The 14,501-nt window shown below is 37.2% G+C and overlaps 3 protein-coding genes across 3 annotated transcripts; 1 reads left to right on the forward strand and 2 right to left on the reverse strand.

The window, feature by feature from the left end:
• Nucleotides 1-670: 670 nt before the first annotated feature.
• On the reverse strand, nt 671-2,443 carry PHYBLDRAFT_163521 (hypothetical protein; the record flags this gene model as incomplete). Its single annotated transcript, XM_018434811.1, has 3 exons — nt 671-903; nt 1,160-1,178; nt 2,306-2,443. 3 exons carry the CDS (start codon nt 2,441-2,443, stop codon nt 671-673), a joined length of 390 nt encoding a protein of 129 aa, XP_018296446.1.
• A 157-nt stretch (nt 2,444-2,600) lies between these two features.
• PHYBLDRAFT_179550 (hypothetical protein) lies at nt 2,601-9,646 on the reverse strand (the record flags this gene model as incomplete). Its single annotated transcript, XM_018438165.1, has 7 exons — nt 2,601-3,681; nt 3,741-4,104; nt 4,211-5,758; nt 5,856-6,912; nt 6,994-8,975; nt 9,072-9,286; nt 9,398-9,646. 7 exons carry the CDS (start codon nt 9,644-9,646, stop codon nt 2,758-2,760), a joined length of 6,339 nt encoding a protein of 2,112 aa, XP_018296447.1. The 3' UTR covers nt 2,601-2,757.
• A 1,341-nt stretch (nt 9,647-10,987) lies between these two features.
• On the forward strand, nt 10,988-12,989 carry PHYBLDRAFT_163523 (hypothetical protein; the record flags this gene model as incomplete). Its single annotated transcript, XM_018434812.1, has 6 exons — nt 10,988-11,099; nt 11,286-11,287; nt 11,474-11,628; nt 11,746-12,024; nt 12,087-12,454; nt 12,868-12,989. 6 exons carry the CDS (start codon nt 10,988-10,990, stop codon nt 12,987-12,989), a joined length of 1,038 nt encoding a protein of 345 aa, XP_018296448.1.
• Between the last annotated feature and the right edge of the window lie 1,512 nt (nt 12,990-14,501).

A 14,501-nucleotide genomic window follows, 5' to 3' on the forward strand; every position in this document is an offset into this window, starting at 1 on the left:
AAAATCAAAAAAAAATCAAAAAGTCCAAATTATCCCCTTTATTATGTGTGCTGTGTTTGGACAAAAAAAAATCAAAAAAAAAATCAAAAAGTCCAAATTATCTTTTTTATTCTTTTCAATATCAAAATCATTCTCTTATTACTATTCCGTGAAATTGACTGGACAAAAAAAAAGAATCAAAAAAAGAATCAAAAAAACAAGAAAAAAAACAAAAAGTCCAAATTATCCCCTTTATTATTTTTCAATACCAAAATCCTCCTCCTCCTATCACTCTTAGCTTATATTGACTGGACAAAAAAAAATAAAAAAAAAACGGACAAAAAAAAAGATCAAAAGAGAAATCAAATGGACCAAAAAAAAACCGACTGGACTTGACTGAAACCGACTGGACTCGACTGGACTAGCATGGCCTGGAATATCTTAGTATACTTAATTTAATTTAACTTAACTTATATTCCCCTTATAAAAATCTTTGAACAATAAATTTTGATCTCATTTGACTTTGATATTATCTTTATGTTTTGTCTCTTTGATTTTGATCTTACATTTGTCTTTAAAAAATATTATTAATAATGTTTTTGGTACTACTATATTACACTTGAGAGCTGTCTTATTATACTTGTGTTCCTTGGTAAGGTAGACAAGGTGTATTTTCTAATGAGGCATTCATTCAAAAATATAATCCTGAATCACGATAGCCCGATAGCCCGATAGCCCGATAGCCCGATAACAGTAAATTGGTCAAAAGTGTACACTTAATTTGATGGGCAAATTCACACTTTGTCCCAAATTTCTGCTCTCGGGATTTGTCAAGTGGTTCATTTAGTTCACTATGGCACGGCGGGGTTTGGTTTTGGTATAGCTCATTCAAAAATATTGTCCTAAATCTGGAAAATTGGAAAACTGGAAAACAGTGTAAATTGGACAAAAGTGTCCCCTTAATTTGGCAGACAAATAAAAATTCTGTCCATATTTTTGCTGTTCCAGATTTGTGTGGTGTCTCATTCAAATCAACTTTGAAGTGGCGGTGGTGTGTCTGTAAAAATGACCCAAAGTATTTAACTAGATCTCTTTAATTTGTTCTTTACTAAAATTGTCCTTCTACAGATATTCATTTTCTTGTCGCTGAACTTATACTTCGACTATATAGCCAACTCACAGTGTGCCATTAACTTTGTCTATAATAATAATACGGTTTGCTGTTATTTTATTATTACATTTTTTTACTGTCTTGATTTTGTTAAAAAGAGATTCACAGTGGGAGATAAAGAGGATCGTACCCGAACTATCAGACAAAAAAAAATTAACCTGATATCTGCAAAAAAGCATATAGTCCTATGGACGACGAAGTAACGAAAAGGGCAGCATGATAATCTGAATCTTCTGTGGTTCAATCATTAGCCTTCTCAAAACCTCCCTTATGTTTATGAAAAGTATCTGTCTGTGCAGAAATTAGGTACCCATTTGCCATTCATTTTCACAGCAGTCTTTTTCTTTTTGGCTAAAAAATAATTTTGTTTTAATTCATAGTTATATCGATCATTATTCTATTTTTTTTTATATTTAAAAAATTCTTCATCTCCAAAGTCACTTGGCTTGACTCATTGCTACCTTCACCTATTTTTGGCATTCTCTATGAACAGTTTGGAGTCAGAAGCCTAAGGAAAAGGCGAAATATGTAACAATTCTAAGCAGGTAGTTTTGTAACAATCTTTGACTGTGGAGTTTGTTCCACTTTTACTAGTATAAATGTAAGCAAGTAATTTCAAAATATTGAACGCATGTGTGGGCCTAGGATTTATGTCCAAATTCTCTACTGTTCCCCGTCAGCCTCCACCATCTGTGCTAGCCCGAAATTGTGCATATGTGGACAGATTTGGTCTGATATTGTAGTGTTGTCAGGTTTCATAAATGGATCGTCCGAGTTTCTGAATGGAATCTCTCTTTGGAGTTCTTACCCCTGCTGAAATTCGTTCCCAATTCAAAGGTCTTCAGTACCTAGTTACTTATTCTTAGCTTTCATGCCATTTGTCTTTTCTTACATGTTTATTTCACATGTGTCCTTACCAGCTGTATTATTTGTTTATCTTAAGCTTAGACTTTTGCAAAGTTGTTTTCCCCAACTGGGGGGTTTTCCGTGCTCAGAAAAGAAGTCATTAAAATGATCAGTTATTTTTGACCAAAATTTATCACTATTCTGCTCAAATTTATGAACTGCATTGGTGGAAATAAAGATATATGGGTGGCAAATCTGAATATCCTCCTCTACAGTGAAGTTCTTTCTGGAAGAAAGAGAGTCTTTTACATATGTGTTAGTATTATCTTTAAGAGACGTTATCTTAATAAAAGTTCTTTTATTGGTAGCATTTTTAGTCACATAAAAGTTGATGAGGTTGCTTCCATCAGAATTGTCATCTTGGCTGTCATTGATGTTGTTGGCCATTATAAACAATTTTTGTAAGGAAGTGAAAGAAAATTCAAAGCACTTTCTCTAAAAAATGAAAGCAATAAAACTGATAGAATCTACAGTCATTCTATACATCTCCAAGTAGTTGTTATAACATCAAGCTTAATAATTATAAAAAAGAAACTTAGAATTAAATACTGAAATATATATATATATATATACAACGTATCATACATATGGAAATAATTTATTATTATATTTGATACAAAAAATAACTATACGAGTCGATTTTCAATTTATTATAACATAGAAGCACTAATTGCTTGTGTAAATATATTTATGTATGCTCTCTAATTGAAGAATTTATCTAAGCTTTCACCCAAGTGTGTTTCAATCTGTGCATTGACCAACTGGACGAGTTTCTCAACGCGTACATCGTCATCTTCCATCAACTCGGCCAAGAACGAGATACTTTCAGCCAAGAACAAAAGCCACTCTTCACCAAGACGGCTGTAGAACTCCTCGATACAGCGCAAAGCAGCCAGTCGGATCTCAGGAATATCTTCACGTGTCTTCATAAGAATCTTGTGGTTCAATGGCTTCCACAGAGTATCGTTTGATACAGTAACAGCCATCTGTCCAACCAATGGTACTAAGTATGTTGTCATACGAGTCAAGTAGTCTGGGGCATCGCCCTTGGCAGTAACCAGCATCTGATCTACAACAGGATCAAGAATCTTTTCAAACTTCTCGGCGTTCCAGAGGTTATCATTGTCGTACAAGAATGACTTGTGAAGAGCAGACATGATGAAGTTCCAGAGAGTGTCGGGTTCTTCCTGCTTCTCCTCAGATCGATAAGCGTCGAGGCGATCAATGACATCGTCAATAACATAGCCGAAGTAAGGAGTAAAGATTGACTTGAGTTTATCAAGCAAAGAATCAAGAAGCTTATAGAAGAACAAGACGCGCTTCTTGGCGTCAACAGATTCAGTGCTACCGTCAACAGCAAGTTCAACAGTGGCCCAGTCGACAACCTTGAGGAAGAGTGGTTTGAAGAGTGTCTCATTCAACTTCATGACCAAATCCAGGAATGCAGAGATGACGGCAGATTCGATTTCGTTAATAGCCTCATCATCAAAAATGTCGTTGTGGATGCGGCGGATATCAAAGGCAGTGAGGAAGAACTTGAAGAGCTGCTTGTAGTGAGCAGTCATAGCGTCGCGTGATACAGCACGGATAGCTTCGGATGCCAATTTGAGAAGAGCAAGGACAGACTAAAGAACGAATATGTTAGGAACACAATCTTTTAAAATAATATATATGTATAGCTTACCTCTTTGCCGTTCTTGACAGCGAGGGGGTAAGAAGTAAATACAGGGCCAAAGAGTGTACGTGCGGGAACATTGGTGGCAATCTCGACAAGGACAGACATAACCTTTTCCTTGGCCAACAATTTCTGAGTGGCATTGGTTTCATCGGATGTGTAGATGGAAGGATGGAGGAGGTTGGCAAGAATCTTGGACAGGTAAGGGCTAATGAAGTGGGGAAGAACCTTGACAATGGTCTCCAAAGCACTGATAACACTGAGCTGCAACATTGCATTGGGACGTTCAGCTTCGACAGTCATGGATAAGATGTCGATTACAATAGGCATAAACTTGGGCAAGTGGGGCATAGCACGAGGACCAATCTCTTGACTAAAATTGATATTAAAACGAAAAAAAGGAAACCTGTTAATCGTAATTCTTTTTCTTTTCCTTTTGTTGTTGGAATATTCACTTTAAACTATCGTTAAAAACTTACCAAATGACAGTAAGGCACACAAGACTGGAAATCTTGACCTGCGGTTTTGACAGCAACAAGCAATCTTTGCCAATTACAACAGGGATAGCTTCTGAGAACTGTTCGGGGAAGATGGCACCAAACAAGGAAGCCAACGAAGAAATGCACAGCAATGCGGACTGCTTGTTTACCAGGCAATCCTCCTCACCAGACAGAGCAGACTCCTTCTCGATCACATCAGTGAATTGCTTAACCATACCAACCAACAGAACTTCGTCTTCTTCGGTAATCTGGTTGAAAACCTGCAGCTTCTCGTTGAACATATCCATAGCCTTGCGACGGATAGACACTTCAGAATGCTTGATCAGGTGCGACACAACATCAACAAAGGCAGGCAAAGGCAAAAGAGCGTTGACCTTGGCAAGATCATCGTAAACAACCTTGAGCATTCCGCGCCAGAACTTGGTGATACTAGGGTTGGCATTCTGGGAAACAGCATAACCGTCACGGAATCCGGTGAAGTAAGTGACGATCTTGAGGATGTACTCAACAGCGGTCAAGTAATAGGGCTGCATCTCTTTTTCAAACTCTTCGCTCAAATTGGCTTGTGCCATAAGCTTACCCAAGAAGCTACGAGATCCCAAGAGTTGGCCGACAAAGTTGAGGGTAGCAAGCTTGTACTGACGCAGCTGTTTGGCATTGTGCTCGTTGGTGTTAAATAGGGTATCTTGGTTCATGACTTCGTCTTCAGACTTATCGTTTGGAAGAACCAATAGACCGTTCAAGAGAGACAAGACTGCCTTCATCTGGGTCTGAGGGCTAAACTGTTGGCTAATTGTCAAACTGAATTCGGTCAATGAATCGGCTTCTGTACGAGCACCCTTTGCCAGTTTCTCGGTAAACTTCTCGAGCAAGAGTGAAATAATGGCGTACAGGAACTCGTCCTCGCCCAGAGTTTGGATGAGAACAGAGAAGAGACGAAGACGTCTGTGCTTGGGAATGTGGAACATTGCGTCCACAAACACCTTGATGATTGGCTTGACCTGCAGGGCCAAAGCAGCCTCGTTGTTGCTCGAAAGACGGCTGGATGCTACAAGAGGAGGAATGATCTTCTCGAGAGTTTGCTGGATAACCTGGAAACTGTAATTGTCGTCTTGGCGCAGGACGTTTGCACCCATAAAAGTAAACACGGGCATGATGTTGTGCAGGACGCACTCTGGGTACATGGATGCAATGGTAGCCATCAACAGCAAAGCCTGGTTGTGGGTCTGGGGGTTGCCAGTGACGCGAATGCATTGTACAACAACATCAACACGAAGAGTCGATTCGTCAACGTGGACCTTCTTTTCTTCGGCAGACTGGATGATGCGGGTCAGGGAAGACATGATGATTTGGTTGATGTATTCCAGAGATACGGGAGAGTCGCGAAGATCGGCGTTGACCATGGCAGTGAGAACCTCGAACAAAGGCTTAATCAAAGCAACATCGTTCTCAATTGTCTTGGATTCAATAAGTTCAAGAACAGTAACAAGCTCATACAAATCGACAGACTTCTTCTCGGCAGGTTTTCTTTTTTACATATATATATATAAGAGAAAAAAGTGTAAGTTTCAATTTTTAACAAATAAAAATAAAATCAAGTAAAGTAAAGAACACAAATACTTACTCGGCAGTACGAGCACGTTTGGTAGTCAAAGTAGAGGTTTCAGTTTCAGAAGTAGAAGAAGAGATAGACTTTGCGACAACAAACAACATTTCCTCGAGCATCTTGGCTGCGATGGGGATCTCGGCCAGCACAGTCTTTGCGGCTCTTACGTCGCTCTGTTGACCATTGGTAGCAATATCCATAAGCAAGGAAAGAATGCTCTTCTGTGCCTTTTCATTGGCCTTGGCAAAGAACTCACTGCTGATCTGTTTAAGTGCAAAGCGGCGAGTGGATGCCTGCCAGCCATCTTCATCTTCACCTTCGAGAGCATCACGGTTAGAAAGAAGGCGCAGGAAGAGCGCCAGGGTCTTGTCGTTCTTGGAACCGAAATCAGCGGCATTCAGAGGTGAGTAGCAGTGGATCAAAAGCGCAACAAGTGTTGTGCTCTTTGTGGTGCGTGGGCTGTCGAGAACAGTCTCCAAGAGAGGGTACAGTTGCTGGAGTTTGCGAGGAGTCTCGACTTCGTTCAACACCGAAAGGATGTTGATCTGAATATCGGCCAAAGGAGCATGCATGACATGGTTGAGCAAGAAATCGATAATGTGGTTCTTGCGCACTTTCTGCTGCTTCTCCTTGGACTCGTCACAGATACGGACATAATCCTTGAGCATGAGGATAGTGTACTTTTGGTCCTGTTTGATTTCTTCCTTTCTGTAGGAAAGGTAGTCAACAAAGTGAGCAGCATCGTTGGTACGAAGGTCAGGGAAGCTGACAGTAATGTCGTAAAGAGACTTTGCGCTCTCGACAACAGCCTTTCCGGTAGCCTTGGTATTGGCATCTGCACTGTCATCAGAAGAGTACACTTTCTTTCCTGTGGGAAGTCCAATACTCTTGTATGTGCTCTGAATGCTTTCAAGACAGCGAAGAGCGTTGATGCGGATGGCAAGATATTCCTGAGTCAAACAAGGCAAAAGTACTGGGAGAACATGTTGAAAGTCGATTGTGTTCTTGGGAGCGACCTGGGAAATGTATGTAGCGGCAATTTGAAGGGCACGGGCCTTAACAAGGAATGCATTGTCTATATATGAATAAAACAAAAAACTTAAATAAATAAAATAATACATATAAAAAAAAGATAAAGAAAATATTAAAGACTTACCATTATAACTCCAAACATTCATGAGGAAACTCAAGACATTATCCTTCAATTGAATAGAAACCAACTTTGTGATCATTTCTTCAAAGCTTCCGAGGGTTGCTCCATTGGCAAAGACCTTGAAGAGCTCGGTTACTGTATGGCAATAAGACTCGGTAGCCTGGGGTTTTTTCTCAGAGAACCAGGATACTTGTGTTGCGTGCTTGAGTGAGACAGTGATGTTGTCCAAGGTAGACTGAACCAAGTTGATCTGGAGGATAGAAGTAACACTGTTCTTCTTTAACTGCTCTACAAAAGATTCTACTGGCAATCCTTCGCTGCTAATAATAGCAGAAGCACTGGCAAGTTTGACGGTGTAAAGATCATGGCACTGCTCCTCAGTGAGAGACTCTGTAATAGCCGACAAGCATTTTGAAGCGACCTTATATTGTCTCTCATCAGCAGAGACAAATACAGCACGGTTGAGTACCAACAAGGCCAGTGTGCGGGTCGAAACGTTCTGGCTTTGGATACCTTGGATCCAGAACAACAAAGAATGGTCGTCCTTTTCGGATTTAATGACATCAGCCTCAAGTTTGACAAACAAGGTGCTCAATGAAGCAGGTTTCTTGGAGGCGCTCTTCATGCTGGAAAGCATGCTCTTCAAGACTGCATCCTTAGTGGAAGCAGTGGATTCTTTCTCGAGCAGCTTGACTTGATCAGTAGGGGCAGCAAAAATAAAGGTAGCCAAGAGCTGAGCGACTTTGGCAGTTTTGTTAGGGTACTTTGCTACAAAAGGACCAAGCAAGAATTTGAAGATTGTGACAACTTCTTTTCTAGCCAAGACGTTATTATCGCGCAAGAGGCTTGAGATCGAAGAAATGATAACTTCAGAAGACACACTCTTGAGGAGTTGTTCAGGGACGTCACGGACAGCATAAACCAAGGTCTCGTCAATGCTGTTAAGACAGCCAGTAAAGGCAGATTGGAAGACTTCAGGGGATTGGGTTAATGGGCTGGACTCGTTGTCCATCACATCGACTAGTTTCTTCAAAGCCAAAAGACGAGTGGTGACAGCAGGGCTGTTGAGGCACAAGTACAATGTGGTGTTTGCCTCTTCAATGACTTCGTGACGGGTACCCTTGAATGCGATAGAGGCAAATTCATAAAGAATCTTGGATTTTTCGTCTGATTTGTTGGCGTACGAGTTGAGTTTGGCTTCGAGTACGGTGTCTAATTCATCCACATAACGCTGGGACACAGTTGCCAAAAGAGGCTGGAACTGCTTAGTGTAACTTTCTTTAGTTTCTTCGGTGCATCCAGATTCAACAAGGTTGAGGTAACCTTCGATAGTGTTTTCGCACAAAAGGCGGATGTTGTCGCTGGAGATCAGGCCCTGAAGAACAATTTCAACCAAGAGATCAACCTTGGAAGCGTCGCACAAGGCTCCTACGATAACTGTAAAGAAACGATCAATGGCATATTTTTCTGCGATCTCCAAGAGGGTCTTGTCAAAAGCAGAGGCCTTCAGGAGTCTCTTTGTGGCGGATTTTCCGAGTCTAACACAGCTTGTCTGAGACTGGGCCAAGTGGACAACGGTCAAGAGACAATAGTTGAAATAAGACTTGTTGTAGTGCTTGATGGCAGCATCGGTCAGTGCGTGTACAGCTTCCTTGGTCATAGAGACCTTGGTGGCGAGCTGTGAGAGGATCATGTAGGAAGCAATCTGCAATTCAGGCACATCGCTGGTGTTCATACCGTCGATTAAATTTCCGGTAATGACCATGACAGAGTCTTCATTTATGACACGCTCGGATACAAGTTCGATCATGGTTGCTGCGTAGAAAGAGTAAAGAGTAGGGAAATGAACTGGAGACTTGATGACGAGGTCAGTAACAAAGTTAAGGATGTTTCTCTTGCGTGCCATGCGAGCGACCAACAAAGATCGTTCCAAAGGTATGCCTGTCTTCTGAATAGGTGTCAAGAAGGTCCAAGGCGAATTTTGTCTAATGAACGAATTAAAAAAAAAATTAAATAACATGTTGTAAAACAATCTGTACACTACACCTTTATTTTTCTATATTTTAGTTTATTGAACTTACTCAATGTTCAAGATAGTCACCATCTTGACAAATGCTTTGGTTTCGTGGTATGGGAAAATACAGATCAGGATATCTTCAACGTTAAATTCGTTGATTCTGAAGCGACGGATCAAGTATTCCAACACCTTTCCGGCTGGCTTTAAGAGGAAATAAGGGGACAGATTTTGCAAGAAAGACTTGATACTGGCATTCAATTTGGCGTTCTCTTCTTCTGACTATTATATAATATATATTATTTTTCGATTGTTTGTTGTTTATATATGTATAAAGAAAGAAGAAGAAGTATCAGTTTATGTGTTTTTTAAATAAAGGGTGGAAGGTGTTACCTGAAGAATTCTGTCAACAGACTTCATTTCTTCGGAGAAAAGAGTGCTCTCGTATGCAGCAAACTTGCTGTCAAGAATAGTGAGTTCCATAATACCATTGTAAGCAATGGAATAAATGGTGTCCAGATCCTGATCTGCGGCTTCACGGGCAGTGAAGAGGAAGGACGCTTTGAATTTCCGAGAAACCTCGGATACATTGCGTAGATCGGCAGTGCCGATCTTTTTGAGCTGTTGCTGCAATGTAGACATGGTAGCAAGGATCAAATGTACTTAGTACCTTGTTTAACCTTTTTTTACACACCTTTTGATAGAATTCTTAAAAAAAAAAGTGTGTGCGTGACGTCTGTGACTTCTTTTAAGCATTAACTTTTATTGCGGTCAATAAAAAAAAAGAAAGCGTACTGTATTGACAAATGCAGTTTGTTTCAATTCTCATTCTCATTCAAACATCTTCTGACCCAGATGTCGAAGTTTTTTTTTTCAATAGTTATTATTGCTGTGAGATGCAGTTAATTGTGCACTAAGTTCTTTTAAGACATTGCGTTTGATCTACTTGTAACTTCTGTATACAATAGCGGTAGACAGGTGAAAATGGCACAAATATATCCAGTAGAAAATGTTTCAACTATCCAATCATACCAAGCTTCATCTGTTTACAATTAATAGAGAAAGAAGATTAAATAGAAAGAAATGTATATCATTTGTAGTATTCATAAAGTATATTAATTTAAATGATAATTCTAGATAATTCGAGCATTAAGAGGTTATGAATTTAAAGAGTGTGCCTATCTAAACTAATGAATTGAAACTGTTCTTCGAAAACGGGGAGACGGTTTTTCGTACAAAAGAAAATGATAAAAAAAAATGATCCAATTTCCTCAAAGTTTGAATATCTTAAAAGGATTATGGTACAAAGATTAAGGTTAGTATTAAACAGCAACAAAAATAACAGCAATAGACGCTTTTGAAGAAAGAAAGGCACAAAGGCACAAAGGGCTTTTGGGATATTGAAAATTAATTTAATTGTTATAATAAAATCAGCCATTGTTACTCTTGGATGAAAATAGAACAACATGGCTTATATTTTATCAAAAAGGACTAATTACAGAATTCATTACTCTTTTATCCTATTATTGTTTTTATTCATAGTTGACATTATTAGTAAAGCGGGCAAAAATAGATAAAGCCTCTCAACCCCCTTACCGCCTACATCTTTACCTTTTATTCATGCAACTTTACTTTTATAATTTCTTCATAGTACAAGAAAATACAGGGCAGAATATACATCCCATTAATCGTGAATCATTATCATTATCATTAAAGGTCACAGGCCTCTCTTTAAATAAAATAGTATGCAAAAGAGTTACTTTACCAAAATAAGAGTTGTTTTGATAAAGTACTTTTAAATACTTGGTTTTTAAAGGAAAATATATTAAGCAAAAAGATGACATGAATTAATACCCTTTCTTTAAAAACATATATAAGCATAATAGGCGTATTACTCATAACTCATCCAAACCAAAAGAGAAAAAAAAAAGAAAACCTTAGATTGTCTAAACTCAGCCTCTGATTCGTTTAAATGATAATATAATGTATATATATATGGAAAATGATCTAAAGTTCATCCGAAAATACAATAATTTATATTTTGTCTATAAAGACCTAACTTACCGGGACACCAATTGGATCAAAAAATGTAACCGTAAGATCGGATTACTACAAAGGCGGAGTACACTTTTTTTTTAAAGTTTTCTCTGTAGGGCATAAAATAATATTTTATCTTAAATGACCCCCCTCCCCTCCCCCTCCCCATCCCCCTCTACTACCCCCTTTCAATTCTAATACGGGTAATTATAATAATAATTATAATTTTTTAAGCTGCAATAAGAGGTAATAATATAATTAGCAGTTAAATATGTAAATATATATCATATTAGAAAGAAAGAGCAACCTTACGAACAGACTAAGATGATAAAATGGAAGATAAGCGCTACGTCACCTATAATCACTTCTTTTTGGGAAACACAAAAGAAAACCTTGGTATGAATATTCTGTATACTTAGGGACAAGATGTAGACATTCCATGCCGGAAAGCAAGTCGCAGTTTGTGATCCGGGAGAATCAAAATGGCATGTCCTACCAGGAAACGTCGTCTCCGTAAAATTAGCGGCTTTTAATTCATATAAAGAAGAAAAACGCGGGGACAATGATCCTGAGGGCAATGAACAAGGGTAGAGTAAAGGAAACTCTATTGCTTTACAGTACTGACCTGCTCTAGTTTCTGATAAGTAAGTGTTTGATGTTAAAGAATAAAAGTGCTTATTTAAAATTGTCTTATTGTTGTGTAGAGTTGAACGCCTGAAAACAATCGATTTGACATGCCCAATAACAGTAAAGATACCAAAGTCTGAAATTTCAGTCGAGGTATTTGATCGAATTGCTGCTGCAACTAACACTGATTCTTTTATTTTATTTGATCATGCTACAAAGCTATTTAATACTCTTAAGAGTTCCACTATGTCTTTATTACTTTTACGACAAGTTTTATATACAAATAGCTTCAAACGAGGTTTTGATTTCATACTTTATTTCGATGTTGCTTTCATTGAAGCAACCACCCGCTACCTGTAATGCATTATCCATTATTGTCCTATATATGCTCAGATATTTCTAATCTATTCATCTCTAGCCTAGACTTTATACATTCGCCCAATAACCCTCTGAGCCGAAGAAAAGTATTTAAAAGAAAAGTTGCTACATACTTTATCATTTATATTGATAACCAGTTATTCATGTTAGATAACTATTTGGTTCAGCTCGCTTGGTTAGAAGGCAAATGCTTTTCTATTGATAAAACACAGTGGGACGGTGGGGTTGTCAAGGTCGACAACAGATCCTTTTCAACAGGTTTGATAGAATTTTCTGGTGGCTACCACAATAAACCCCCGAGTAGCAGGAACCAATACGATATAACAAAGCTTTATTCAAAAATGATTAAAACTCTAAAGAAGCACCCGCCAGACACAACAAAGGAAGCATTTTGTCTGCGCTATTGTAGTAAGGTTACTATTTATCTTTCAAGTATTTTGTGCTCAATGGTTGTTCTTTTTTTTGCCAAGCAAATAAGAGTATATACTTTGAGAAACTAACATGCTATAATAACTTGCTGTTATAATCTATTCATACATCACTTGAAAACCTCACGTTCCCAAGAATAATTGTTTAATATGTTAAATAAGTTCCAAAGCCTTGGGTTTGGAAACAAACAATCGTTGAGCATACAGTGGAGTTAAGATGATTTTCAAGTAATTCCTTTTCTCTTCAACAACAATAACATCAAATACCGTAAATAGTATTGATCCATTATTTAATAAGACACATTTGCCATTTATCGCTAAATTGTCAACAGAGTTTTTAACTTTGGCTTCAATATGAAGATTTTTTACGGTAATTTGAATAATATTTCTCAGATAATGATTTGGGAGACTTGGTGTCTAAAATTTTTCTTTTTTGTTTCTTTGACTACAATATTCTTTTCTGGCAGGCTAGTTGTTGCTTAAGTAAGATGCTTTGGGTCTGTAGTTTCTGTTAAGGTACCTTTCATTGGATTATAAGCCATTTCATTATGCTCATTACATCTTGGAAATAAAAATAAAGGAACAAAGAAGAGGAATTGCATTAATGGGCAAAAATCAAGTCTTGTCTTTCGTTCATCGTCTTTTATTAACCGACAATGATTCTTATTTTATTAGCCGCCATTTATAATCTTTGTGTAATCGTAAATTTTAATTTTTTTTCTTCTTCTTCTTCTTGTAACCGACAATATCCACTAACCAGACTGTATCATTTGCTTTATTATTATTTAGGCTTGTGCAGTAAATGAACAATCTTGATGTATTTTTTGCTTAATAAGATTACCTTTCGATTTTCTTTATTGTTTAAAGATTAAGACAAAACAGGGTTATTATTTATATAATATTATTGAATGATTTATTAAAGTAATTGATTACCAAACCGTTTAATCATAGTTCAATATGTATACATATATATATATATGACTTTTATGGACTTATTTATATCTCAAAGTTGTGTAAAATCCCCATTTTTAGAGGAATCTAACAAAGTAAATCTTTGTGTAAAATAAAATAAAATAAATCTTTATCTTTATATATATATATATATATATTCTTGTTCAAAGTACCTATGTACTTATTGTAATTATGCCTTGAGCTATAATCACTTTTCTTTTTTTCTTTTTAATATACACACCCTATATATTTATACAACTTCCCTTAATTGCCCTTTTACTTGACAGGTGCCTTTATTTTGGGTTGTTTTATACAAGTATATTATTCATTCAAATAAGAGAGAAGCTAATGATACTAAACTAAATGATATTAATAATATGAACAGTATACGCGTCATGGACTAACTAGCAAGGTAAACAAAGCTAAATGCCTAGAGATTGTTTTTGTACTCCAAGATCTGAATTTTTTTGTGCGATATATCGATTCAAAATATAATACAATATATTTTTATAATATTAGATAATATAAATTTAATAAATAGATAGATTATTTTTATTTATTTATATATTTCTATTACAGTTACTATTATGACCATATACATTTAGTGACTGAGAGAGAAAAAAAAAGAAATTATAAGAGGCAGCTAGAGAGACAGAGCGAAAGTACGCGCGAACTTGTAAAGACTGAGTGTTTTTTCTTTCTTTCTTTCTTTCTAGTGACTAAATTCAGAAAAAATGTGACCCAAACTATAGATTTTTTTTGATTTTTTTTCTATTTACATTTAACCCAAAGTACGGATAATTTTTAATAGCGTAAAGTAAATATTAGATTTGCGCTTTTATCAAAAAATACAAAATCGCAAGTAAATTCTAATGATTAATTTTTTGGTCATTTATTGGTCAGCTACAAAGCAAAGAATTATTAGAATGCGTTTTTATTGGGAACAGACACGACTCACCTCCATTGACGTCCGATGGTTTGATGCTTGACCAGGCAAAAGCGTACGATAGTGTACATCCTTAATATCTCAAGCGAGCTTTGGAACGATTTTGCTTTCCTGGTATCATTGTCCACTG

Source organism: Phycomyces blakesleeanus (assembly GCF_001638985.1).
Source record: "Phycomyces blakesleeanus NRRL 1555(-) unplaced genomic scaffold PHYBLscaffold_3, whole genome shotgun sequence".
NCBI lineage: Eukaryota > Fungi > Mucoromycota > Mucoromycetes > Mucorales > Phycomycetaceae > Phycomyces > Phycomyces blakesleeanus.